Here is a 23,021-nt window from a genome sequence, read left to right as displayed (position 1 = left end):
GTTTACAATATCTTTGAACAGCGTTTTGGATAAACCATACCTTCCCTGACAAATTCTTATAATGATTAGTTTTAACATGTTACTTGCCTCAGTTTCCTTTAATTCGGCGTTTGTCAATTCAGCCCGCCCCATGGCATAACTCTGCCGTAAGAAAATGCTCAAAATAATGTAATGAAGAGAAAATGACGATTCATAGTTGGTGCTACACTTAATGCATCGTGCATGGTTAGTATGTTGATCACAGACGTGTGGCATGGATGAAGGTGTCCGATTATGTAGAGAAACATTTTGGAAGAAAAGTACTTTTGTAAGTAAACCATAAATCTGCGAAATAAATAAAAATATATAGAAAGTATGCCAATCCAACGTAGTTTGAAATACAAATCCGGCCTCTAAATAGATGACAATAGACTTCCAAAGGATATGGATTAAGAAAATAACACGGTTTTGGTAAAAAAATTCATTTTTTCGAATTTCGTATTTTATTTCATTGTATTTATTTTTTAATACCCCGAATGATCCACATTTTTGCACCGAATAATCTATTTGTCCATTTAAATGATATATCCTGAAACGTGGCCTATCTTCGGTTTTTCGCGAACAATAATGCGAACAATTTGTTGGAACTGTATTTTAAAATGTGAGCCTGTTTCGCAAGTGATCTATTATAAATAGTATCAACGCAGATTTTCTGCATTATGCTAATGGACGCAAGTTTTCTGAAATTCAAAGACAGTCGGAACTCTGCTTTCAATTATTCAAAATTAAAGATTGCTTTATATTAAGCTTTTCTAATTCTCTTTTCAACCAAATTTAAAACATCAAACAAATTGTCAAATTTATATTAAACCATGTAGGGCTTAGTATTCGATTAGTTTAAAAAATAGTGTTATTGTTTTCTCGTATTTCTGTCATGCTTTTTACACCTTGGTTTATTAGTTTTGTGTATGGTTTCATTAAGATAGCACTATTGTAGCTATTAAGTAAACTTCTGCTCAGAACTTGTTGGCTCGTGGACGTCATGCACCATTTCTAAGACATTAAAAATTGCTTTCTATGGCCAAAGGCGGTTCTAAATGCTAGAATATCTCTTGTATACCAACTATGGCAGTCCTCTTTAATTTCGTCGATTGTCGAGAGCACTTTATGTTTTTGTTTTAGGATTTTTTCATTAAATTCTTCACCTTCGCCATAAAAGTTTTTCCTTTGCGTTCGATTAGTTTGGAGTTCGCGATAATCTCGTCGAAGCTAGCCGTATGCCAGTACTTGTTTTGCGATTTTTCGGTAATCTTTGAATTAAAGAGACTATAGTCAAAGCTGCCCGCTGAATGGGAAGTATTCTTTAGAAGTTTTGAGGCATGCCAGTTTTCCAGAAAATCGGCAAACATTACCGTTTCCAGGAAGCAGTTGAGAAAAAGTTTTGTTTCTTGGTTGTCGAAACCATTCAAGAATTGGGATTTCTGTAACAGAATAAATATGAATAGAAAACGTTATTAAAATTAATTTCTTATATGTAATCACAAAGAGCCAAAACTTACCTCATAAGAATAAGTGTCCAGATTGGAAAATAACTCAACAAAAAAGCGAATAAATGCGCCACCGATCAGCACACTCGCGAGCCCTTTAGAATCCTCAAACGCTTTGACGAGCCCCAGGGACACCCGGAGCGGTTTTTTCAGTTCACTCGGAAGTATGGAAAATTGCTCCTTTTTCGTAGTGCGAACCGTTCGCTTATCGAGATTCACGTAGCAGGCTTCGCCACTTTTCCACACCTGTTCCGGGACGGGCTGTAAGGTACCGGCTAACATTGGCACTGGTGCTTCTAACATCTGTTGCAGATGGTCCGGAATGATCGTTATCAGAATATGCTGCCATTGGAATGGATAGAGTATTAACAGTAGTCCCTGCACGCACGACGCCAGCAGAGATAGATGTTCGCTAAATAATATCACCATTTTCTCGAGGAGTAAGCTTTCGAACACCTCGATCAAACCATCTGGTCCGAGGCACTTGAAAATATCATACAGTTCGGTTTTCTCTAACCGCAAATCTTTGGGACGGCTTATAGTCAGCGTGAAGGGCAGGAAGGCTTTTTGTCGGAGTAGCGAGTGAGTATCGATGCAGGTTGGCAGGGTGAGCGATATTTTTTCTCCGGCCAGCGGTAGTTTTTGGTTATAGAACTGTTCCATAAGCTGTTCCGGTACCCTACCGTTCCCGTGCTGACTTTCGATGCATTGCAACAGCTTGTAAAACACTGTCGGCTCGTTGTACTTCGTCACAAAGCAGTAGGTCAATGGGATGCAAAACTCGGACGATTCCGGAAGAACGCGCCGGCAGAAACCGTACAACCGCTGGGGGTAGTCGGTGATGATTATACAGTATTCCTGATCACTCCCTCTAATTAGCGCGCCATTGTCGGGATACACAAACACTTCGATCAGTTTGTGCAGGGACTTCTGTGGCGGATATTTACTTTTTACATACGGTTTGTTCTGCATAATGTCGTACCCAACAACGATACAGTAGTTGTATAAACTTTGCGCGGCAGGAATCACAGCATTTTCGACAGTACAGAGCTTATTGTAACGCTCGATCAATCCTTTGGTATCGGGTGTCTTGTCTTGCACATCATCCGTCGCATCCCGTTTTTCTACCACTTCATAGGCACGGATCGTGCCGTACTGCTGGGTGTAGCAGTTTAGTTCCGCACACCGTGACAATCTACGAATTCGTTTGCGATGCTCTTCACTAACGGGTTGCTTCAGGGAAATCTGTTCCCGCGTAGATGACTCACGTACTAGCCCATTCTCTGGTTCTTGGAAGGCAACTTCGATGAACATATTCACGTCTTCATAATGCTCGGAATCATGCTCTCCATACAATGTGTCACGCGTTCTTTTCTCCTGGATTACGATTCTCGGTGGCTTCTCTGGCGGTGGACCCTCCGGAAGCGGTTTGTTCAGGGCTTCACGGATGCTTTCGGAATGGATAAGCTGCAGGTTGGAAGCGTTCGTCAGTGGAACATTATCGCCATTCATCGTCCCAGTCTGTGAGGTGCTTCGGCGGAAGGCTTGCGAACGTTTTATTCCTCTTCGGACGTCCAGTTCACGTGGTGGTGGAACACTGAACCGTTGATCTCCTCGTTCAAAACCCGTCCGCTTGGCAGGAGATTTATGCATGGAGTGGAGCTGCGGTGAAGTAATAACCTGTTGCTTTTGCGATGTTATGAGTGTTTCGAATTTTTCCGTAATCTTTTGCACCCTGCTATTTCCTCCATCCTGCGCGCCGATCGATTCAGCTGATTGATTAGACATACTGCGTAATACATAGCACACTTTAGTTTAGTAATGTTAGTTTCCGAATAGTTATCACGAACTTCATGATAAAATTATGCGCATTCTGAAGGAACGCTGAAAAATTGTACCGTTTTCATGACAGCATCTTCATGGAAGACTGCAGAGAAATAAAAACAACTGGGTGAAAGTGAGATGACCAGCGTCTGGTGGCTCTGCTTTTCTCACTCGCACTTTGCTTATCAGGTGCTCTCTATTTTGATTTAAATTAAAACGTATTCGAAATATCTGAATGGTGTGAAAAGCTTTTATTTTCATTTTGTCATTTTATTTTGCGTAATTATCTGGTTGAATGTTGCGCAATACACAATGAAACAATAGAAGGTTGAAACAGGTGATTTATTTGAGGGTATAGTTACCTTGTTTTATTTCATTTCTGGAATGTACAAATCTTGATACAAATGTCACAAGTTGACGTTGACAAGTTACCAAAGAATTAGAGAAATAAACACACGCGGCATACGAGCCAAGAGAAAATCAGTATCCATTAGAATAATCTCCAAAATTTATCTAATACTAGCCAAATCGTAATGGACGAAGGGTGCGAGGATTTTTTGGGAGATATCGAAGATCTTATTTCGGCCGACGATCCATCACCGAAGGAGCGTTATGCCAACAAAAAGGACATCACCATTCGAGCGAAACGCGCCAAAGTGATTCGTGCAACTCCAAAAGATGTTACCGTAGAAAAGCCGCTACTAGACAGCGTTATCCCGGAGACACAGCATATCTACATGAAAACGTGGGGATGCGCGCACAATACATCCGATACCGAGTATATGGCCGGCCAGCTGGCCCAGTATGGGTATAATCTAACGAAGGATAAGGATGCCGCAGATTTGTGGGTGCTTAACAGCTGTACCGTAAAGAATCCTTCGGAGGACACGTTTCGCAATGAAATCGAAGCGGCGCACCAGGCGGGCAAGCATGTGGTCGTGGCAGGATGCGTACCGCAAGCAGCACCGAAATCGGACTATTTGAAAGGCCTGAGCGTAGTCGGTGTCCAGCAAATCGATCGTGTAGCGGAGGTTGTGGAGGAAACGTTGAAAGGACATTCAGTACGTTTGCTACAGGCAAAGAAGGTGAATGGACGAAAGGTTGCTGGACCGAAACTGTCGCTGCCAAAGGTTCGCAAAAATCCCCTCATTGAGGTGATCCCCATCAATTCGGGATGTCTAAATGCCTGCACATATTGCAAGACAAAGTTTGCCCGTGCCGATTTGGTAAGCTATCCCGTGGAAGAGATAGTCGATCGCGCGGTTCAGGTGTTTAAAGAAGGCGTATGTGAAGTATGGCTCACTTCCGAAGACACAGGTATTTCTTGCAATCTAAAACCCTTAATACCCTATCGGTTAACCGTTCATTCAATCCTATAGGAACCTATGGACGAGACATTGGTTCGTCATTGCCAGAGTTGCTGTGGAAGCTGGTAGATGTGATTCCAGAAGGATGCATGATGCGCCTTGGTATGACCAACCCACCGTACATCCTGGAGCATCTGGAAGAGATGGCAAAGGTTCTCTCCCATCCACGAGTGTACAGTTTTTTGCACATTCCTGTGCAAAGTGGGTCCGATACGATCCTCGGTGAAATGAAGCGCGAGTACTGCGTGAAGGATTTCGAACGTGTGGTTGATTTTTTGCGCCAGAAGGTCCCCGGTATAACCATCGCGACCGATATCATATGCGGATTTCCTGGTGAAACGGAAACTGATTTTGAAGATACCGTAACACTGTGCAGAAAATACGAGTTTCCGAGTCTTTTCATTAACCAGTTTTTCCCGCGCCCCGGAACACCGGCGGCGAAAATGGAACGTGTACCGGCAAATATTGTAAAGACTCGCACCAAAAGGTTGACGGAGTTGTTCCACTCGTATGAACCGTATCAAAAGTACACACCGGACTCGAAACAAACGGTACTGGTCACCGAAGTTTCCCACGACCAAAAGCACTACGTAGGGCACAATAAGTTCTACGAGCAAGTTCTTTTACCGATGCATAAGAATTTGCTGGGAAAGCAGGTTGAGGTAGGTGGATAATTAATCTTGTTTTCTTCGTGTTTCTTAATTAACACAAAGTCCTTTTCTTGTAGGTTGCCATAACAGGATGTACCAAATTCAGTATGTTCGGTAAAATCGTGCAAGCAGAACAGGAATGGGTGAATTGTAGCAAACCGATCGCTAATAGTATCTCGACCAACCAACTATCCGTAGCTGAGGATTCGAAGTATCGCTCGATATTTGCCTTCTTCGTTTTTTCGTGCAGCTTGGCGATAATTTCCAAATACATGTTCATGTATTTCGATATCTAGTTACACGGAACACGTGAGAAGATTAAATTTTATGGTTTGTAAATAAGAAAAGAACTTATAAAAAAAGGATTTTTAACCTTTTACTTTACGGTCGTTAAACGTGTTTATAATCTAAAGTCTAATCAATTGTCATAAAACCATCGGCATTAGATAGATACACATTTTCCTTCTTTGTGTTGGCACCGACGATAAAGTGTGGACCGACCAGACAATTCTTCAGAACCGATCCACTCTTCACTACCGCCTTTTCTCCGATGATGCAATTGTCGATGATTACACTGCGGAGAAAATCAATGAAATCATATGAAACCATATGCACAGAAATAGAAAACATGAGTTGTGTTACCTCTCTTCCACCGTGACGCCATCCATTAGAACGCTATTATTGATACGAGTTTTCGGTTGGATCGAACAACCGTTCGCAACTACGTTCGTGTTGAGTGAGGTTTTTTCACTGATTGTAGTCATGTCGCCAACCGCACATTTCGAAATCTGTGTCGATTTAATCGAACTCGTTTGCGAGACCAGTTCTCGCTCGGTCAAACCAGTCAAGGCAGGAAAGCGTTCGAAGATCTGTTAACAATATTGAAGAATACATTCAAATAAAGGAACCATATTTCGATGAAGAATACCGTGTATACCTTCAAATTACAGGAAAGAAATGAACGAACGTTATTAACTCTCAGTCCAAAGGTGTTTGCGTCAGCAAAATGTGCATAGCACCGGATGGGATGGGATAATTTTTGCTTGTTGTAATTTGAAGCCTTATGGATTTTCGTATCAAGCTCAGTGTGTACCGCAAACTGTAAAGGAGAAATAGTATGCTTTGTAATGTATACTGACATTTTAGGTAGAAACAAATAAAAAAATACCTTAAAAATTTCATCCGTTTTTCCATTCACATTGAACTCGGATACTCCTTCTCCTTCCGGAATGGCGGGCGGCTGCAGCATCTGCTTCTTTATAATATGCGGTAACAGCTCTCCTTTTACCGCAGATAGTGAATCACTCACGGTGAGGTATTCTACAACCCATTTTTTCATTATGTAAATGTGGGCATCAAGAAGACTGGAGGAAATGGTCATTTCTGGATTTTCTCGAAGCAAATGACCGGGTAATTTCACCGTTTCCTCAAAATCACTTGCGGAAGCCATGAACAGCACTTTGCTGGTTGCCTGGTCATACCCGATCAGATCTTTCTCGGCTTTGTACTTCGATTTCGGTCCTGGAATAGTTACATCTTGATCCTGACCACCTTCTACAAACAAAAGCTGTATTGAAGCATCCCGTTCGCGGAACTTGGATAACAAGTGATACAGATTAGCTTCCACCACGGTGTCACAGGACAATACCACCACATCAGCCTTGAGTCTGAAAGGATATCGTGGAAAAGGGTATCAATAAGCTGGTTCAGTGGAAACGAAAAACAGGCGAACTTACTTATCAGAAACAAGCCTCAAAGAATCAGCTGTTCCGCACTCCGAGTCCGTTGGGATGCAGTAGTAATCAAGCTTAAGTTTTAACTGCAACCGATCCATTCGTTGCTGTATTTCGGACTTTTCCGACTCTTGCACTATCACTAGCACCTCTATTGAAAAGGAAATGGATATATTAAGTAACAGTCGTTAGAATTTTTCTCATCGAAACCAAACTTTTCCTTACCGTTGAAGCCATGTCGTTGAAGAAGCTGCAATGGGTACCAAATCATTGGATATGGCCCGATCGGCAGCAGACATTTGGGTCGACCTTCCAAGATTTCCGGCAGCCTGGTTCCCTTTCCTGCTGCCAGTACAACCGCTTGAAATTCCTGTTGTCCCATTGTTTGAGGAGCACACGAAAGAAATTCTAAAAGATAGAAAGTGATGATCCGCGTGTATTTTTATCCTAGGGATAGTCGCGTTTTGCAGTCGTGTTATGACAAGCCGATAATTGCAAAATGCCACAAGGTTGATAGACGCTGGTATCACACGATTGTTGTGTTCTCTAAAATACGTTAAAATACGGTTATTTGGGATAGCATTCAAGCATAAAATGATAGAAACATTGCAATAGAATAACACCCTTGTAGCTGTTTTTATGGAGAAAGGAAAAGGTGAGGTACAAACGGTTTTGAAACGAACTTCCCCTTTTATCTACAGTGTAGTAATCTTTGTCGAAAGAGCCGGTTGCACAGCTGACGAGAGCAGATTTAGAACGACCATTATAAACATACGCCACACGGCAGGTATTTTTCCTGATGTCAAATCGTGCCGTACACAGAATTGAATCTGCACGCTAGTTTGTGAAAAGAGAAATATGTCGGTCAATCAGCTTAATGCACCACCAAGTTCTGCATCATCCGACAGGTAATTTATCGATAACAAAGTGGGTCAACGATTCGCACTGGTGGCGTTATCTTGCCGGTGCTTTGTTTGTACCGAAACGGAGAAACCCGAAACAAGCGAAATACGCATTACCGTGCGTGCCGTACGTGTGTGCTTGTGCTTGATGCTGTGCTAATTGAGGATACGGTGTTAAAAACCTTCCGCGTTGCCACATTATTGTCTCTTTTCACAGTGACGCAAGTGAACCGAAGGAGTGCGAAGTCCTCGATTTCAACACTGGTGTACATTCGAGCGACAGTGGATATGATGCAGAGATCCCCCCGGACTGCTGCCCGGCCTCGCCGGCCACGGTGCCATCGAAAACGACACGTTCGAATTCGTTCGCCTCGCAGCTTCGCTCTCCGAAACCACGTCGTCAACGGACCACTTCCGTTAATCAGAATACCATCAATTCGAACGAAGCTATCATTCGCTCGAACAATCGTACGATCTATACGGCGGGTCGGCCACCCTGGTACAACTGCGCTGGTCAGCAGGTGGAACCGTTCGTAATAGGTAGCCCACGAGCAAAACCGGTTCAAAACAATTAACTAATGATAGTTGTTTTTTTTCTTCTTTCCACATTACTACCACCTGCAAAGGAATTTGTGGCGGAAGTGCATCGGGTAAAACTACCGTTGCACAGAAGATCATAGAAAGCTTGGACGTACCATGGGTTACTCTGTTGTCGATGGATTGCTTCTACAAGATACTTAACGATAAACAGCATGAACAGGCAAATCGCAATGAGTACAACTTTGATCATCCGGATGCCTTTGATTTGGAGTTGATGAAAGATGTCTTGCAAAGGCTCAAGGAAGGTCGAAAGGTTGAGGTGCCTGTGTACAATTTTGTCTCGCACTCCAGAGAACAGCATACGGTAAGCAAAAAAAAAACGCATTGTTAGGGGTTTGCAATAGTTAAAACTACACACTATTTTAATATCGAAGTACGGGAGATGCATGGGTGTTTCAGTTTATTTTATTAAATAACTAAATTTGTAATTTTGCAGAAAACCATGTACGGCGCAAATGTTATCATTTTCGAGGGCATTCTAACGTTCCATAGCAAGGAAATTCTCAAGATGCTCGATATGAAAGTTTTTGTCGATACTGACGCAGACATCCGACTGGCGCGACGCCTTAAGCGAGACATCCAGCAGCGTGGACGTGATTTGGAAGGTGTACTTAAACAATATTCGACCATGGTGAAGCCGGCATACAGTTGCTATATTGCCCCCACAATGGCACATGCTGACATTATAGTGCCACGCGGTTCTAGCAACATTGTTGCAATTCAGCTTATCGTACAGCACGTACACACACAGCTGCAGTTGGTAAGTGTGTCTTTTACTGGCAATGCCGGGACGTGCTCGTTGCAATTAAATACCCTCTATTTCATCTTTTTTTTAAAGCGTGGGTTTAAACTAAGAGAGGCGTTGGCTCATTCGTACATTGGGCAACCGATGCCGGATTCGCTGAAACTGCTCCCAACCACCCCGCAGGTCAAAGGACTTCACACGTTTATTCGCAATGCAAACACAGCACGTGATGAGTTCATATTCTATTCGAAGCGCTTGATTCGGTTGGTACTAGAGTATGCACTCAGCTTACTGCCGTTCCGAGCGGTCGAAGTCGAGACACCGCAGAACGTACCGTACAAGGGTAAACGTTTGGCTTGTCAAAAGATTTGCGGCGTATCGATCCTGCGTGCCGGAGAAACCATGGAGCAGGCTGTAAGTGATGTCTGCAAGCACATCCGCATCGGAAAGATTTTAATTCAAACGAATCAACTTACTGGAGAGCCAGAGGTAAGACCGCAACTAAAAGTAAAAGGCAACGACCAATCAATGGCCTTCATTCTTACTGTTCTTTTCAGCTGTACTACTTAAGGCTTCCAAAGGACATAAAAGATTACCGTGTTGTACTTATGGACGCCACCGTTGCTACGGGAGCGGCAGGTAGGTTTTTTGCTGTTTCCGTTATTTTCTAATAACGTTAATTCAAATCTAAATTAATCTTTGCAGCAATCATGGCCATTCGGGTGCTATTGGATCACGATGTTCCCGAGGAGAACATACTTCTGGTGTCGTTGCTAATGGCGGAAATTGGTGTCCACTCGATAGCGTACGCTTTTCCAAAAGTTCAGATCGTTACGTCCGCCCTTGATCCGGAGATCAATGAAAAGTTTTACGTCATCCCCGGCATAGGCAACTTTGGCGATCGTTACTTTGGTACTGAACCGACCGACCCGAACTTGCTGTATGAGTAACCCGGAACAGAGGGTGGTGCAGTCAGAAAGTGAGTGTTGCGAAATAGGCAATAAACTTTTCTCTTCTGCGCAATTTCTGTTATGCTTAAAACTAAATTTGACATGTTCCGATACATAGGACAACTAATATCTCTTTGAATACTTAATTTTACTTGCCTTTATTTTATCTTACTGGTTTATTAGAACAATGTAGCATTAGGTTATGTGAATTAAAATAATTAGGTTTCCATCATTATTGCTGTTTCGCAATCTTTGTTTCCAACACTATCACTGTTAAAATTCTCTACAAAGATGTTGGAGCGACGTCTTGTATAATAAAGACTTCCAGTTCCGACGGTTTGCCGAATATTGTATTGTATTTGATAATGTTGTGCACGAGCGGCAAGCGCCTCGTAAAGAAAATCATGGCGGAAGTAAGATGTATTGCTGCACGAGAAAATTTTGATTGATTGAATAAAATACCATTGAAGATAAAGATAAATAGATAATTCTCCAAATGAGAAGAAGCTGGTGGAAGGGAAAGTAAAAACTACTTTTTTAAATTTATCGTTTTCCTCGCTTCCGTTCGTGTGGAGGCTAAAACGTGTATTTAACTAGTGCATCCTTTTGACAGGATAGCGACACGAACAAACCGACAGTCTGTACAGCGATAGTGGTGGCCATATATGTAAAGATTATGAATTGATTGATTTAACGTACTAGGTTCGGATCCCTTGGATTGGAATAGAGTCCTTTCAAAAATGATTGTATTCCCGCTAGGCAATTTCGAGCAAATCGTCCTCAAAAACGTCCTCCATGACACAAACATCGAGCAGTTTTGTATGGTGAGGAGGACAAGGAGGACGATTGCTCGAAAAACGTCCTCCTTTTGTTTCGTCCCCATACAAAAATGGAGGACGTTTGTTCGCGCGGAGGACGTTTTGAGGACGATATTTCGAGCTGCCTAGCGGGTTTTACAATGCAAATGAGGCATGGTATATTATAAAAGTGTTTCTTATAAACTCTTTGACGTCCGTACAATTCACGGTGTCGCAACGCTTTACGACCAGCGCGTTTGCACTAGTTCCTCCGTATCTGACCGCCCTGTTTGATCAGTTTTTTTCAATTTTTATTAGAATTTACATACGAACAGCAACGCGCCCTGTGAAATTTGTTTACTTTCCATTTGATATTTATTTACATCCAGTAGTCTGTGGAGCGTGTTAGGAGACAGCGTTGGCAGCTCACCAAAATGATGTGATCGGATGCAAACTAATACGAAGCTATTACATTTATGCGTGTATCCGGACGTCAGAGTGTTGAAATTCGGCCTTCCTTTGTATGTTTCCAGAAACTCTTTTCGCAGTGTCACTTAGTTTGATTCTCCATGTTCATGTTCTTTCTACCAAATTAGGAAGCAACCCAACGAGCCGTTGACAACTTATTCAGCTAGGTCCGGCTTTATGTTTATTGTTCGATTAACCTCCGTATGTTGTTCTGTCTGTTGTTAATAAGTTATACTGTTTTAAGTTAGTTTTAAGTTAACATTTTCAATAGTTTTCGGTAGTTTTCGTGCGTTATCAGTTTCATAACCGGCTATAATCTCAATGGTCTTTCAATTGGTACGTGCATAACTCCTTGATAGAGTCTTATTGGATGGGTCATTGAGCTACTCAGTCACTGGGTGCTTCACAGTTCCTTTGCTCGCTAGAACGCCCCGTTTAAGCTGGGTGCAGATCGATACGCTCTACACTATGCGTTGACATTGTGCGCTGTGTGGAAGTGCTTCGACTCAAAACATTTCCGTCGCTAGTTGATAACAGGCTTCACGTTTGTCACGCTGTGATCTTCTGTCCGCGACGATTCTCGTTCTCGCCCGTTCCCCGTGCCCGTGTGGCGACGACGCTGGCTGTGTAGTCTGTGCAGCAGTGAGAAAGGAATTCCTACCCAATTTCTTCTGCCTCCCACCTCAGTGACTGCAAGGCGAAGTGCTGCGCGCTATCCAAATGAAAGTTGTCTAGCTGCTTAGTCCTACTCGGGTACCCGTTCCTTGAGCAGACATTCGTTTATTTCTTTCATTTTTTTTAACTTCGTGGAAAGCATGCAAAAGATTGTTTCGTTCCGTGTGTCCCAGATTTGCTGCTAAAGTGTCGCAGCATTATCAGATTCTCCCGCACGGTGAGCTAGCAACTTTTCACTCCTCCGCAAACCAGTAAAAGATCATAGCTGGACGAAGCAAGGCAACAAAAAAAACAACAAACAAGAATTCGCAAAATAGTGGACCCGTGTGTGCGTGTGTGCGTGTGTGTATATTTTTTTGTCGTACCCGTTCTGTCCTCCGTTCACTTGGTCCAGCGCTGTGGTGTGGTGGAAAGTGGGCAGCATAGAATATGCGAAACAAGATTACCGTGTGAGCCCAGCCAAAGAGGAGGTGCGTTTCGGTGCGGGTTGTTTTCGCCCGCCCGCGAAGGAACCGAGTCGGTTCCCAATCGTGTACGCGAGTACGTGGAAACATTCGACGGGCACTACTAGGTACGTCCGCAGTCGTATTTCCTTTTGGGGGAAGAGAAGAGAAAAGAAGTCCGGGGGATCAGTGCAACAGTGTCGTTGGTGCGATGGAGGGTGATAAAATTAATGAATTTTTATTGGACAATGTTCCAACACGGGCGGAAGATTTCAAGATATATCGGCAATGGGTTGATACAACATATTTATGCTCACATACACATCTATGCTCCACGTACTGCCAGAGGAGTGTTTATTTGGTGTGGGCACACGTGCATATGTCCGTCCGTCCGTCCGTCCGTCCGTCCGTCCGTTCGTCCATCGGTCTCGGATTGCCGTCTGCGCGCACATATTAAAACCCCGGAGCTGTTGAAGCTGTGAAAGTAGAGAATGCGGAATTTTTTAAAAACAAATTATCGATTATCGTCTACGACCTGCAAAGCCGTTCCGCCCTACCTTCCTTCCTTTCTTGCTTGGGGAGTAGATTGTAGAACGCACGAAACACGAATAAGAAAAAGAAACACAAAACAGCCACACAGGTATTCTTCGATGCTGGAAAGGTCTTGGATTGTCTCGCGTGAAAGTACGGTTTGTAGGGGTTGGGAGTGGAAGACGGGAAAATTTGACCTTATGGCAAATTGAAAGTTATAGTACGGATTGTTTCTGTTGGAGGTAGCTTTTTCTTTCGCGAAACTTTGGCTTGCCAACCGACGAGACGACGGAAGCAATACACTGTGACATTGCGTACCGAATCGGGACCAGCTGCTGGTTCCATTGGAAGGGGGGAGCCACCAGAGGGGTGGGGAGATCTAAACGCCAGGGGATTCCGCTGAACATTCATACACGCGCTTGACCCTTTGAAGTCCATTTCAGCGTCGATAGCGTTCGCGTTTCCAACATGACGTCCTCTCTCCCCCCACCACTCTGTTGTGCCCCGCGAATGACGTCAGAGCACATTCGGTTCATCAAGCGAGCAGCAAACTAATTCCCCACGCGAAGTAGCCTCCAAACCCCAAAATTAATTGTTTTTATTTTTTATTTTCTTACCCCCCTATGCCTTGACACAGGGATGCTGCTTGTGAAACCTTCCAATTGCACTGATCACGTACCGTGTAGCGCAAACGGCGTGAGCCTGTGTGTGCGTTAGTAGTGTACGCGCCGGCCTCGACCACCAACCGTGACAATATGGTTGCGAAATGGATGGAGTAGTACGGGGGAGGGAGCAGTGGAGAAGGGAGAGCGTAGTAGCAACCGTTGTCATCCGTCTAGTAGTCAGTCTGTTGGTCATGGCACACTTTGAACTCGTCTTCCATGAGACGGCTCCACCGAGAGACACGACAAGAAACTTCCAACAGCCAGATACGGAACAGTAGGCACGTGCTTTTACTTGCCGTAACATCCAAACCCAGTCGGGTGGCGCCATCTGAATGTCTGAAACATGGCAAGAAAAATACAAATAAACGCACACACACACACATTGCTTCCTAGGGAACAACTTTTCCGGGAAAGTAAAAGTCACGCTTATCACGCGGAAACATGTGTTCGGCGCCGGGAAAACATTACCACACGCTTCCATCACCAACACGGGATGGGCGCAGTCCCCGGGTGATTAAGTGGTACCCTTTTGGGTATATTTATAAAACGAAACGAAGAAGCCCACAGTAATGCCCTTCAACCTGTTGAATTTATTGTTTCATTCGATTTATTTGCGGCGCTCACCCCGCGTGACGTGAAATCGATCCCGGATTTGACGAGGCAGGCTGAGGGGTTTCGTTTCATTTCATGTCGGTTTTCGCTTCAGAACTGTTCTCTTCCTTCACCAGCGTAATCAGGTCATTTTTCTGATACGGATTTTTCATTTTTTTTCTTCTCTATTACAGAATCCTGCTGGACGGACGGGGCATAATCAGCAGTAGTGACATGTCGTTGTTATTGTTGTGCCTGTTGCGTTAGAGTTTCCCTTTCTCGCTTTCTCACTCTCTGTCTGTGCAGTGTGTCTCGCCCAGTGTCCCACTCTTCCTGTTGTGTGTGCTTTGGTGCGCGCGTGTTTATTGCTGTCCTGTAGCTCCGGCGCACACGTAAAACGGTAGTATACGTTCCAGCTACCCGAGATAAGACCACTAAGCAAGGCTCATATTTTCATAAACAATATATATGCTGACCGTGTAAGACATCATAGCAGGCTAAGGGGAGGAGGAAGGCTACATGATTGCCAGTGAAGAGTAAAAGAGTTCCAATTCTTTTGATTCGTTTCTTTGGTTTGTCCTTTATCGTTGCTGAAACCGAGCTGTGTGGCAACGGCTCTGCGTTCTGTGAAGCCTGGACACGGTGTATCGCTACCTCGATGCGGCCATCATAAACCGTGTGTACTGCCTGCAAAACCGGTCGGAGTTAGTAGAGTAGCGATAGTAGTGTTGTAGTACTGGTAGGAACAATCGGACCACGGTACAACGCCCAACCGAGCGGTCCCAGTGGCGTTTTGAAGGACAGTTTGTGGCATAAAATATCCCTAGGAGCGGTGAAAAGCGTACGGACGATAGGGCGGGCGAGAGGATTGCAAAGAAACGGTGCCAAAGCATCAAAGGATAGGCATAATTTAGTTGCCTTGAGAGAAGAAGGGTGTAGTACTCGTAAGGACACGAATTGGGCGCCAGTATGCCTCTGTTCGGCAAAAAGGATTCCGGCAAAAAGGTGCGCAAGGACGTGAAGGATGGGTGTGAAAAGCTGCCGAGCATCGACGACAAGTACGTCATCAAGGAGCTGCTCGGGACGGGCGCATTCTCGGAGGTGCGGCTGTGCGAGCACAAGGAGTCCGGTCAACAGTACGCGGTGAAGATCATCGACAAGAAGGCGCTCAAGGGCAAAGAAGATTCGCTCGAGAACGAGATACGCGTGCTGAAGCGCTTCAGTGCCGTACGGAGCGATGGGAGCGGTGTGCACAGCACCGGGCCGCCCCTCGTTGGTGGGCCCCGCTTCGCCCATCCGAACATCGTGCAGCTGCTCGAAACATTCGAGGACAAATCGAAGGTCTACCTTATCATGGAGCTGGTGACTGGCGGTGAGCTGTTCGATCGGATCGTCGAGAAGGGCTCGTACACGGAGCGGGATGCATCGAACCTGATCCGGCAGGTGCTGGAGGCGGTCGACTATATGCACGAGCAGGGCGTCGTGCACCGGGACCTCAAGCCGGAGAATCTGCTCTACTACAGCCCGGCGGAGGACAGCAAGATCATGATCAGCGACTTCGGCCTATCGAAGATGGAGGACTCGGGCTTCATGGCGACGGCGTGCGGTACACCCGGGTACGTCGCACCGGAGGTGCTCGCCCAGAAGCCGTACGGCAAGGCGGTGGACGTGTGGAGTATAGGTGTCATCTCGTACATCCTGCTGTGCGGCTACCCGCCGTTCTACGACGAGAACGACGCCAACCTGTTCGCCCAGATACTGAAGGGCGAGTTCGAGTTTGACTCGCCGTACTGGGACGAGATCAGCGACTCGGCCAAGGATTTCATCCGGCAGCTGATGTGCGTGAACGTGGAGCGACGGTTTAGCTGCAAGCAGGCACTGGCGCATCCGTGGATTTCGGGCAACGCGGCCAGCAGCAAGAACATTCATGGTACCGTTTCCGAGCAGCTTAAGAAGAATTTCGCCAAATCGCGCTGGAAACAGGCCTACCATGCGGCCACCGTCATACGTCAGATGCAACGAATGGCCCTCAGCAGCGGGGGCAGCGGCACTGGGGGTAGTGCATATGGGCGTAGTGCGTCGCGGATAAGCAACGCACCCTCCGCCGACGGTGGAACGGGCACCAACGCCGAGCACGAACATCAGCAACCAGGGCAAACAGATACTACTGCCTCTAGCAGTAAATAAAAACAGAAAAAGACGCATGCAACTAGCCCCCATATCCCATTGGCCCACAACAAAAGTTCAACGTGGGGAGAGGAATGGGAGTGTATGAGCGTACCGAGCGAGCGCCGGTCGGTTCCGTTTATGCTAATTTTATGGCACATTCTGACGAAGCAGCAGTTCCTCCTACTGTATTGGTTTGTAACTAACTTTATATTTTGTTAGATGTTTGCAGTACTCCTAACTTTATTTTTACCTCTCGGAATGTTTTACAGTGCCCCTATGCACTGACTGGTACGTAACCACTGACACATTGTAGCCTACGGTGGTACTTCAATCGTCAACCTATGCTTTGCTTGGAAAAGGAAATAATGTCGGATAATACGCCCTCGAAATGCACTATTGTGTTCGACACAACTTGAGCAGTCCGTGTTCTTCTGTTTGTGAGAGTGGAAAACAAAAACGCTTCCGCTCAAACGACTCTTGGAGTCTTTGCAGACCACCGACCCCTCCCGGGACTGTAGCAGTTCCGTTCTGCGATGGCAAGGGCAAAGTTTTGTACCACCGGTTGAAAACACACTGAATGAGCGATAAATCCATCTGTTTTAACTTTTAACCCCGAGGCGTGTTGAACTTAAAACAACTAAACCAAACGCACTCCGAGCGTCTGATTTTGTGCCGAAAACAAAAACAAAAAGCAAACACAACACACATTAATCAATCGTGCATTTAGGTGTTAATTTTTAAGGGCGCCTTATACTCTCTCGGCAGCTCAAGGTTTGCTGCAGCAGCTAGTTTTGCTTGCCAATTTGAGCGGTTTTGATGTTAATCGGTTAGGTTTCGTTACCATGACAACAACAACAACCACACAAACATGCTCCTGATCAACACCAGATTTACATGCTTCATTATCGTTAGGTTTACAGCAGGCGGGTCTAATTGTTACGATGGTGCGTTCAGCCGGCATTGTGGCCAGACCCTGAAGCACATGACTTGGATGGAACATTTAGCAACAAAACGGGGCAGCTACTATTCGTTCCTTTGTCCATATCAGTGGCATTCGGGAAGAGTTTTGAGCTAAGTCTTCTAGAGCTCCCTCGGTATAGTTTACGTTTGTGAGTCCGTGACTGGACATTTATGAATCATTGATATTTGCGGGAACAGACGGAAATTTCACATTCACTACTCTAACTAGAGTTAATTTAGATTGTACTTTTATCATTTATTTGTTCCGATGTTTCTCGACTTTTTCTCACTCTCTCTCTCTCTCGTATATAGATTGTTAATCTCAAAAGAGTTATTACGATTACTTAACGATTGTTGACAGGTCAGGAAAGTTATGTTTAATGCTAGCGTAATTCCATCGGGTTGGTCGGGTGGTTGAAGATTAATCTTAAATATTTGAAGGCTGCGTAGTGCATCTGAAAAGCTTTTAAAACGATGTTTTATTGCGTGTGTAAAAGCTCGTCGATTTTACTAGTACATCGTGTTGTGCGCGCAACGCACAATTTACGTACGAGAAACAAGAAGAACATGAATTCCCTCCGGCACGTGGCGCAACTTACCATTTTTGAGGTGTTGGACAAACTGAACACTTAATAATAACGCATCCATATCACTGACATGACGTAACGTTTAAATCTCTCTGTACTCTGTTACTTTTGCGTAATTTACTTAACTACCTGTGTTATTTAACCTGGTTAACGTTTTTTTTTAAACTTTATTTCTCTTTTTACAAGAAAACAAACATCCTTTCTCCCTTATCCAACGTTATGCTTATCAGGCGACGTCACATCAAACGAGTTTGTTAGAAACAAGTTAGAAAGACTCATTTGTGAAGCGATGAGTCCACGTTGTGAATCAACGGCTAGAATAAATATTGTTAATGTAGCTTTTGGTGATTCCTACGTGATAAACAAACACAAACCAATATGAAGGCGCAACACAACAAAACAAACTAATGTAGACAAACTCCCAAGCAAAAGGCGTATCCTTTCGCGGCCGCAGAAAAAAAGAACCCCCGAAGGAGCAATATTTTAAACAAAATAAAAATTTAAACCAGAAAACCCGACAAGCATCACCCGCGCCCGTCATCTTGATGTACGTTAACTAATATTTTTAAAGACAGCCAGAGTCAGCAAGCTATACTGCTTATCCGCGCCCAGCTAATAGTTATGCGGTGGTGTAAGGGACGAAGCAAGTACGAGAAACAATCGTTCATCGTCTGAGGCAAAACTGTACAACAACATCATTAGAATATGGAGGTAAATTTCTTATGGTAGAAAAATAAACCTGTTCAATAGACAGCGCTATGCATATAGGAACGTAAAATAAACTAAAACTACTGTCATTTGATATTGAAAAGATGCGGTGATTGATTGTGTAAGCTCGAAGAACAGCAGCACGGCTTAGGCAAAGCATAAAACGCTGATCCGCATTTAAGTGGGAAAACAGAGAGCTGCGTTAAAAAATGGAAAACTAAAGCAAATAATACAACCTTATCATAACCAAGCGATAGAAAGGAGTGCCCGGACGGAAAATGTACAGTGAAAGGGCCAATGCGGTACGGGAAAAGTATGGGCCACCGAGTGTAGTAAAGCGGTGTCGATTGTGCGAAAGGATGCAAAGAAGTAAAGGAAGCTTTTCGTGTATAGTTTTTACTTTCCTCACGCGGCCCACGTTGGCGTGCCACAGGGCGTAGAGTAGTAAAGCACAGAAGACAACAGCACTTGAAACGAAAGGTGGTACTGGGCATCCAGCGGTTACTAACATTCCAGTTGCGATACGTTTGCCAATACTAATACGTAACGCCATCCAGCATAATTCTGTTCGTTTTGTTTGCATTCCCTGTCTTATTCTTCCTTTTCGATATCCTTTCACATCACTCAACTAGACCATAGCTAGGGAAAAGCGGAAAAGGGTTCCGCTCTAGCAGCGTTCATCCTTTAGTAGCTAAGCAATGCGAACGATAGAGCAAAATGGTATAGCAGATGAAAAAACAAGTAACAAAACGTTTTGTGTTGCTGCACGCATTCAGTTCCTACAGCATAAGCACTATGCTTTCCGTTTTCCATGGCCACACACACGGTGTCATGATGTTGTTGTTGGTAATATTATCTATGCTGTTGCAGTCGATGTTGTTTCATCCGTGGGTTCGTCCACCAAACATCTAATATTAAACAAAACAAAAACGTAACAACACGATCACACATATGCACACACAGACAAAATATCAGACATTGGTTTAAAATGCGGAAATGGGAAGAGAAACACGTGAGGCTGCGGTACTAGAAAAAGTAGAAACAATGAACGAGAGCTAGGAAAAGGAGAGAACAAAAACAAAACAAGAAAACGTAAGAAAATTACGCGGTACAAAAAAAACGAAGTAGCAAAAAAACACGGTAATAGACGTGTAAAGAGAAGTAAAACAAACATAAGCAAATTTGAATCTCTACTACAAAATCTCGATGGTGTTCTCGGTCGATATCAACGGTGGGTTTTTTTTGCAGCATTGTGTCATATTTTAGAGCCGTTTCTCTTGCCAGATTCGGTATTTGTTATGTGTTGTACATGCACAGAAGGTATGTCCATGTTTGTGCGCGTGTGTGTGTGTGTGTGTGTGTGTATGTGTGCATGCAAGTGTGTGCGTGTGTGTGTGTGTGTGAACGTGACAAAGTTGTACTATTAAACGATCCGTCACTTTACGTCATCCATCGTCCAAACGCGAGTAATTGTTGATTTGTTTGAAGTTGAAAAAAAAACAATAAAGGAACATAGCAAAAACACAACAAAAATAACAAACAAAAAATAATCATTTAAACAAAAAGATACACATTGTAAAGATCGAAAGTTGGAAAGAAAATCGCAACGGCGCAAGCTGTATATTTAAAGATGAAAAAGGCGAAAGACGATAGCGAAACTTACCAGCGTGTCCGTAACAAAGTTGGATAAAAAAGGGCGACAGAAATAGTGGATCTAAGCATTTTTAATACCATAAACCAACCACCGTCGAAATAAACAGGAACGTCGATCAGAAAGTGGTCGCAAGTAAAGCGGAAGAATTTGTTTTTCACTTGTACGTTTTAACAAGCAGATATATTGGTAAAGTCTGGCCAGTCCGCCGAATGAATGCTGGGAATGGTGGTTAATTTTGTGTATTGGAAAAATATTAAAAAAAAAACCAGGAAATATCTCTTTTGCACACATGAACGGAAAGGCAATTTGAAGCGAAATGCATAGCAGACGAACAAGAAGGAAGCACACAAACAAAGCGGTGTAATAGGGAAACAAGAGTAAATAAGTTCATTGGAAAAAAAAACAAAAACAAGAAATAGCTGTTTGAAAACATGAAATTGCATGATATATGACATGTAAGCGGAGCGATCAAGCGATAGAACGTTCAACTAATACAATAATTTTATTATGTGGTCTATGAATGTGATCTATATTATAAAAAAGTAAGAAAAAAGAAAAAGTAACAGCAACTTAGTGCTAGATAAGTAGGTGTTAATATTAAGAGCGATAATTAAAAGAAGGGTAAAACAGATATGCGGTATGCAACAAGTACTTGTAAACACAACACAGCGGATACTTAAATGTTGTTCCTCTGCTTCTAATGGAGGGCTGCTATTACTTGGAGATAAAAAAAAAATGCTAGGAAAAATAGAATACGAGAATGGGAGAGCCTGACAGTGGTTGGCAAAACTATCTAACGCGTGCAGAAGGCAGAGAAGGTTTACAGTTTGTGGAAGCATTATACAAAAGGGCGAACTTATCGTTTAGGCCACTCTATCATTCATCATTTGACTGGGTTTACAATTTTCAGACGCTCAGCAACATGTCATGGTTAAAACAAACGGCGAAAACGGGGTAACCTATAGTAAAAGCTACAAAACATATACATATATATATACATATTAACGAAAAATTTAAGCTGACTACAAGCAACAAAAAAAAAATCAACAACAAAACATATTAAAATAATCTGGTTATACGAGATGCTGCTTGCTGAATGGCATTTAATAATCTCAATAAATTCGTTCATTGTGTAACTGAAACCAAGAAATTTGAGTTTTCTTTCTTCGACGTTGTATGCTGCATTTCAATTTCTGATTGTACGTGTTATATATTTCTTGTTTCATTTAATTTGTTCGTTCTCGAAACAAAAATATGTTTTAGCTGATATGTTTTGGCTCTTTCTACATTGCGGAGCGGATTTTTCTCCATTTGTGGATTGAAATATTTGTGTATGAATCAATTTCCCATACTATCTACTAACCCATCTCTAACGATCGCATTATCCTTCTCGCCACGATAAACCAACCCGTTTGGAAATGGAAAATGTCGCTATGTGGGGAAATTTTACAGCACATCAAGAATCATTTCAAAATCCTGCAACACATCATTGATATACAATATGTATTACATACATCAGATTCCATCAGTAAAAACGCGCAAGTATGGCTGAACTTTATAACTCGTACCAACATAGTTCCCGTAGGTGCTGAAAAAGTTTTCACAAAATATTGTCCACCGTCAGTGTTAAAGCATTGACTGGCTTTGTCCGTAAAGCAAACGGAAAGACCGGTTTATTTCGAACTCCGGCCAAAATATTCCCGCCAATGTTTAGATATGTGGCATCGTTTGTATTTGGTGGGAGAAGGTGTTAACAAACATTATATGTGAAAATTGGCAACTTTTAGTTAGCGAATTAAGCATGTACAGGTAGGTACAAAACGCCCATCCGAAAAGAGGGCATCCGACTACCGCCGAGGAAACGGTTAACGCCGAAAACGTTAAATAAAAGCCATCATAATTCGTTTTGCATGGTGAACGGCCAGCGCGTGAAAGATTCGTTATTCTATTTTCGTCCAACGACCTACACATATGTGGCTTATGATAACATTTACTTGGAGGTCACTGGGAGGTGTTACTTTGGGGCTCTTTAATAAGAGAAGAAGATTTTATTGGGTTAGGTTTAGAAACATATGGTAAAGGCAAGAAGGTTAGGGAACAGATAACCGACTGATGAAAATAACCTGATAAATGAATTGTGCATATGATCTGGTCATAGTGTCTGCAAGGGTAGATGGCACGGTTTGGAAAGACTTCGCCGAAAACCGGATTGAAGAACAAAAAAAAAAAAATACTATGATTTAGTGAAAATTTATTGCGAAGAATATGCTATTCAGGATAAAATTTTAATTTGAAAAAAAAAAATTTTGTAGATATGACACAATTAACACACAAAATCAGACACTACTCCAAACTTAATCAAAGGTATAAAATAACTTCATTTTATTTATTGTATGAAATGAACATCCCAAAACTAAAGATGTGAATTAGAAAAATAATTAAACGATCGACAAATCGCGAGATCGATAAAATAATA

The 23,021-nt window shown here is 43.2% G+C and overlaps 5 protein-coding genes across 5 annotated transcripts; 3 read left to right on the top strand and 2 right to left on the bottom strand.

Annotated features, from left to right (window-relative positions):
- Positions 1 to 688: 688 nt before the first annotated feature.
- Positions 689 to 3,419, bottom strand: LOC131289483 (DENN domain-containing protein 2D-like). The gene is made up of 2 exons (XM_058318757.1): positions 1,539 to 3,419; positions 689 to 1,460 (listed from the first exon to the last, which is right to left on the bottom strand). Exons 1-2 carry the CDS (start codon positions 3,312 to 3,314, stop codon positions 1,158 to 1,160), a joined length of 2,079 nt encoding a protein of 692 aa, XP_058174740.1. The 5' UTR covers positions 3,315 to 3,419; the 3' UTR covers positions 689 to 1,157.
- Positions 3,420 to 3,824: 405 nt separating this feature from the next.
- LOC131282358 (threonylcarbamoyladenosine tRNA methylthiotransferase) lies at positions 3,825 to 6,269 on the top strand. The gene is made up of 3 exons (XM_058311796.1): positions 3,825 to 4,667; positions 4,730 to 5,379; positions 5,445 to 6,269. Exons 1-3 carry the CDS (start codon positions 3,884 to 3,886, stop codon positions 5,661 to 5,663), a joined length of 1,653 nt encoding a protein of 550 aa, XP_058167779.1. The 5' UTR covers positions 3,825 to 3,883; the 3' UTR covers positions 5,664 to 6,269.
- LOC131282359 (translation initiation factor eIF-2B subunit gamma) lies at positions 5,687 to 7,536 on the bottom strand. The gene is made up of 6 exons (XM_058311797.1): positions 7,326 to 7,536; positions 7,104 to 7,251; positions 6,536 to 7,034; positions 6,305 to 6,466; positions 6,010 to 6,236; positions 5,687 to 5,941 (listed from the first exon to the last, which is right to left on the bottom strand). The coding sequence occupies exons 1-6, from the start codon at positions 7,480 to 7,482 to the stop codon at positions 5,782 to 5,784; spliced, it is 1,353 nt and encodes a 450-aa protein (XP_058167780.1). The 5' UTR covers positions 7,483 to 7,536; the 3' UTR covers positions 5,687 to 5,781.
- Positions 7,537 to 7,908: 372 nt separating this feature from the next.
- On the top strand, positions 7,909 to 10,422 carry LOC131287738 (uridine-cytidine kinase-like 1). Its single transcript, XM_058316857.1, has 7 exons — positions 7,909 to 8,008; positions 8,220 to 8,542; positions 8,629 to 8,906; positions 9,039 to 9,362; positions 9,441 to 9,836; positions 9,905 to 9,986; positions 10,053 to 10,422. Exons 1-7 carry the CDS (start codon positions 7,959 to 7,961, stop codon positions 10,295 to 10,297), a joined length of 1,698 nt encoding a protein of 565 aa, XP_058172840.1. The 5' UTR covers positions 7,909 to 7,958; the 3' UTR covers positions 10,298 to 10,422.
- A 2,231-nt stretch (positions 10,423 to 12,653) lies between these two features.
- Positions 12,654 to 17,186, top strand: LOC131283381 (calcium/calmodulin-dependent protein kinase type 1). Its single transcript, XM_058312767.1, has 2 exons — positions 12,654 to 12,808; positions 14,662 to 17,186. Exon 2 carries the CDS (start codon positions 15,437 to 15,439, stop codon positions 16,652 to 16,654), a length of 1,218 nt encoding a protein of 405 aa, XP_058168750.1. The 5' UTR covers positions 12,654 to 12,808; positions 14,662 to 15,436; the 3' UTR covers positions 16,655 to 17,186.
- The last annotated feature ends 5,835 nt before the right edge of the window (positions 17,187 to 23,021 follow it).

Source organism: Anopheles ziemanni, chromosome 2 (genome assembly GCF_943734765.1).
Source record: "Anopheles ziemanni chromosome 2, idAnoZiCoDA_A2_x.2, whole genome shotgun sequence".
Classification (NCBI taxonomy): Eukaryota; Metazoa; Arthropoda; class Insecta; order Diptera; family Culicidae; genus Anopheles; species Anopheles ziemanni.
Note: the sequence above shows the minus strand (reverse complement) of the source record. Positions and strands in the feature narration are given on the sequence as shown.

Excerpts from the sequence above, each read along its gene's own strand:
- LOC131289483 (XM_058318757.1), bottom strand. The coding sequence starts at position 3,314 with ATGTCTAATCAATCAGCTGAATCGATCGGCGCGCAGGATGGAGGAAAT. Across the intron at positions 1,461-1,538 it reads TGGACACTTATTCTTATGAG|AAATCCCAATTCTTGAATGG; the intron begins GTAAGTTTTGGC and ends ATTCTGTTACAG.
- LOC131282358 (XM_058311796.1), top strand. The coding sequence starts at position 3,884 with ATGGACGAAGGGTGCGAGGATTTTTTGGGAGATATCGAAGATCTTATT. Across the intron at positions 4,668-4,729 it reads GCTCACTTCCGAAGACACAG|GAACCTATGGACGAGACATT; the intron begins GTATTTCTTGCA and ends TCAATCCTATAG. Across the intron at positions 5,380-5,444 it reads TGCTGGGAAAGCAGGTTGAG|GTTGCCATAACAGGATGTAC; the intron begins GTAGGTGGATAA and ends CTTTTCTTGTAG.
- LOC131283381 (XM_058312767.1), top strand. The coding sequence starts at position 15,437 with ATGCCTCTGTTCGGCAAAAAGGATTCCGGCAAAAAGGTGCGCAAGGAC.
- LOC131282359 (XM_058311797.1), bottom strand. The coding sequence starts at position 7,482 with ATGGGACAACAGGAATTTCAAGCGGTTGTACTGGCAGCAGGAAAGGGA. Across the intron at positions 7,252-7,325 it reads TCAACGACATGGCTTCAACG|AGGTGCTAGTGATAGTGCAA; the intron begins GTAAGGAAAAGT and ends CCTTTTCAATAG. Across the intron at positions 5,942-6,009 it reads GGCGTCACGGTGGAAGAGAG|TGTAATCATCGACAATTGCA; the intron begins GTAACACAACTC and ends TTTTCTCCGCAG.
- LOC131287738 (XM_058316857.1), top strand. The coding sequence starts at position 7,959 with ATGTCGGTCAATCAGCTTAATGCACCACCAAGTTCTGCATCATCCGAC. Across the intron at positions 8,009-8,219 it reads AGTTCTGCATCATCCGACAG|TGACGCAAGTGAACCGAAGG; the intron begins GTAATTTATCGA and ends CTCTTTTCACAG. Across the intron at positions 8,907-9,038 it reads ACTCCAGAGAACAGCATACG|AAAACCATGTACGGCGCAAA; the intron begins GTAAGCAAAAAA and ends GTAATTTTGCAG.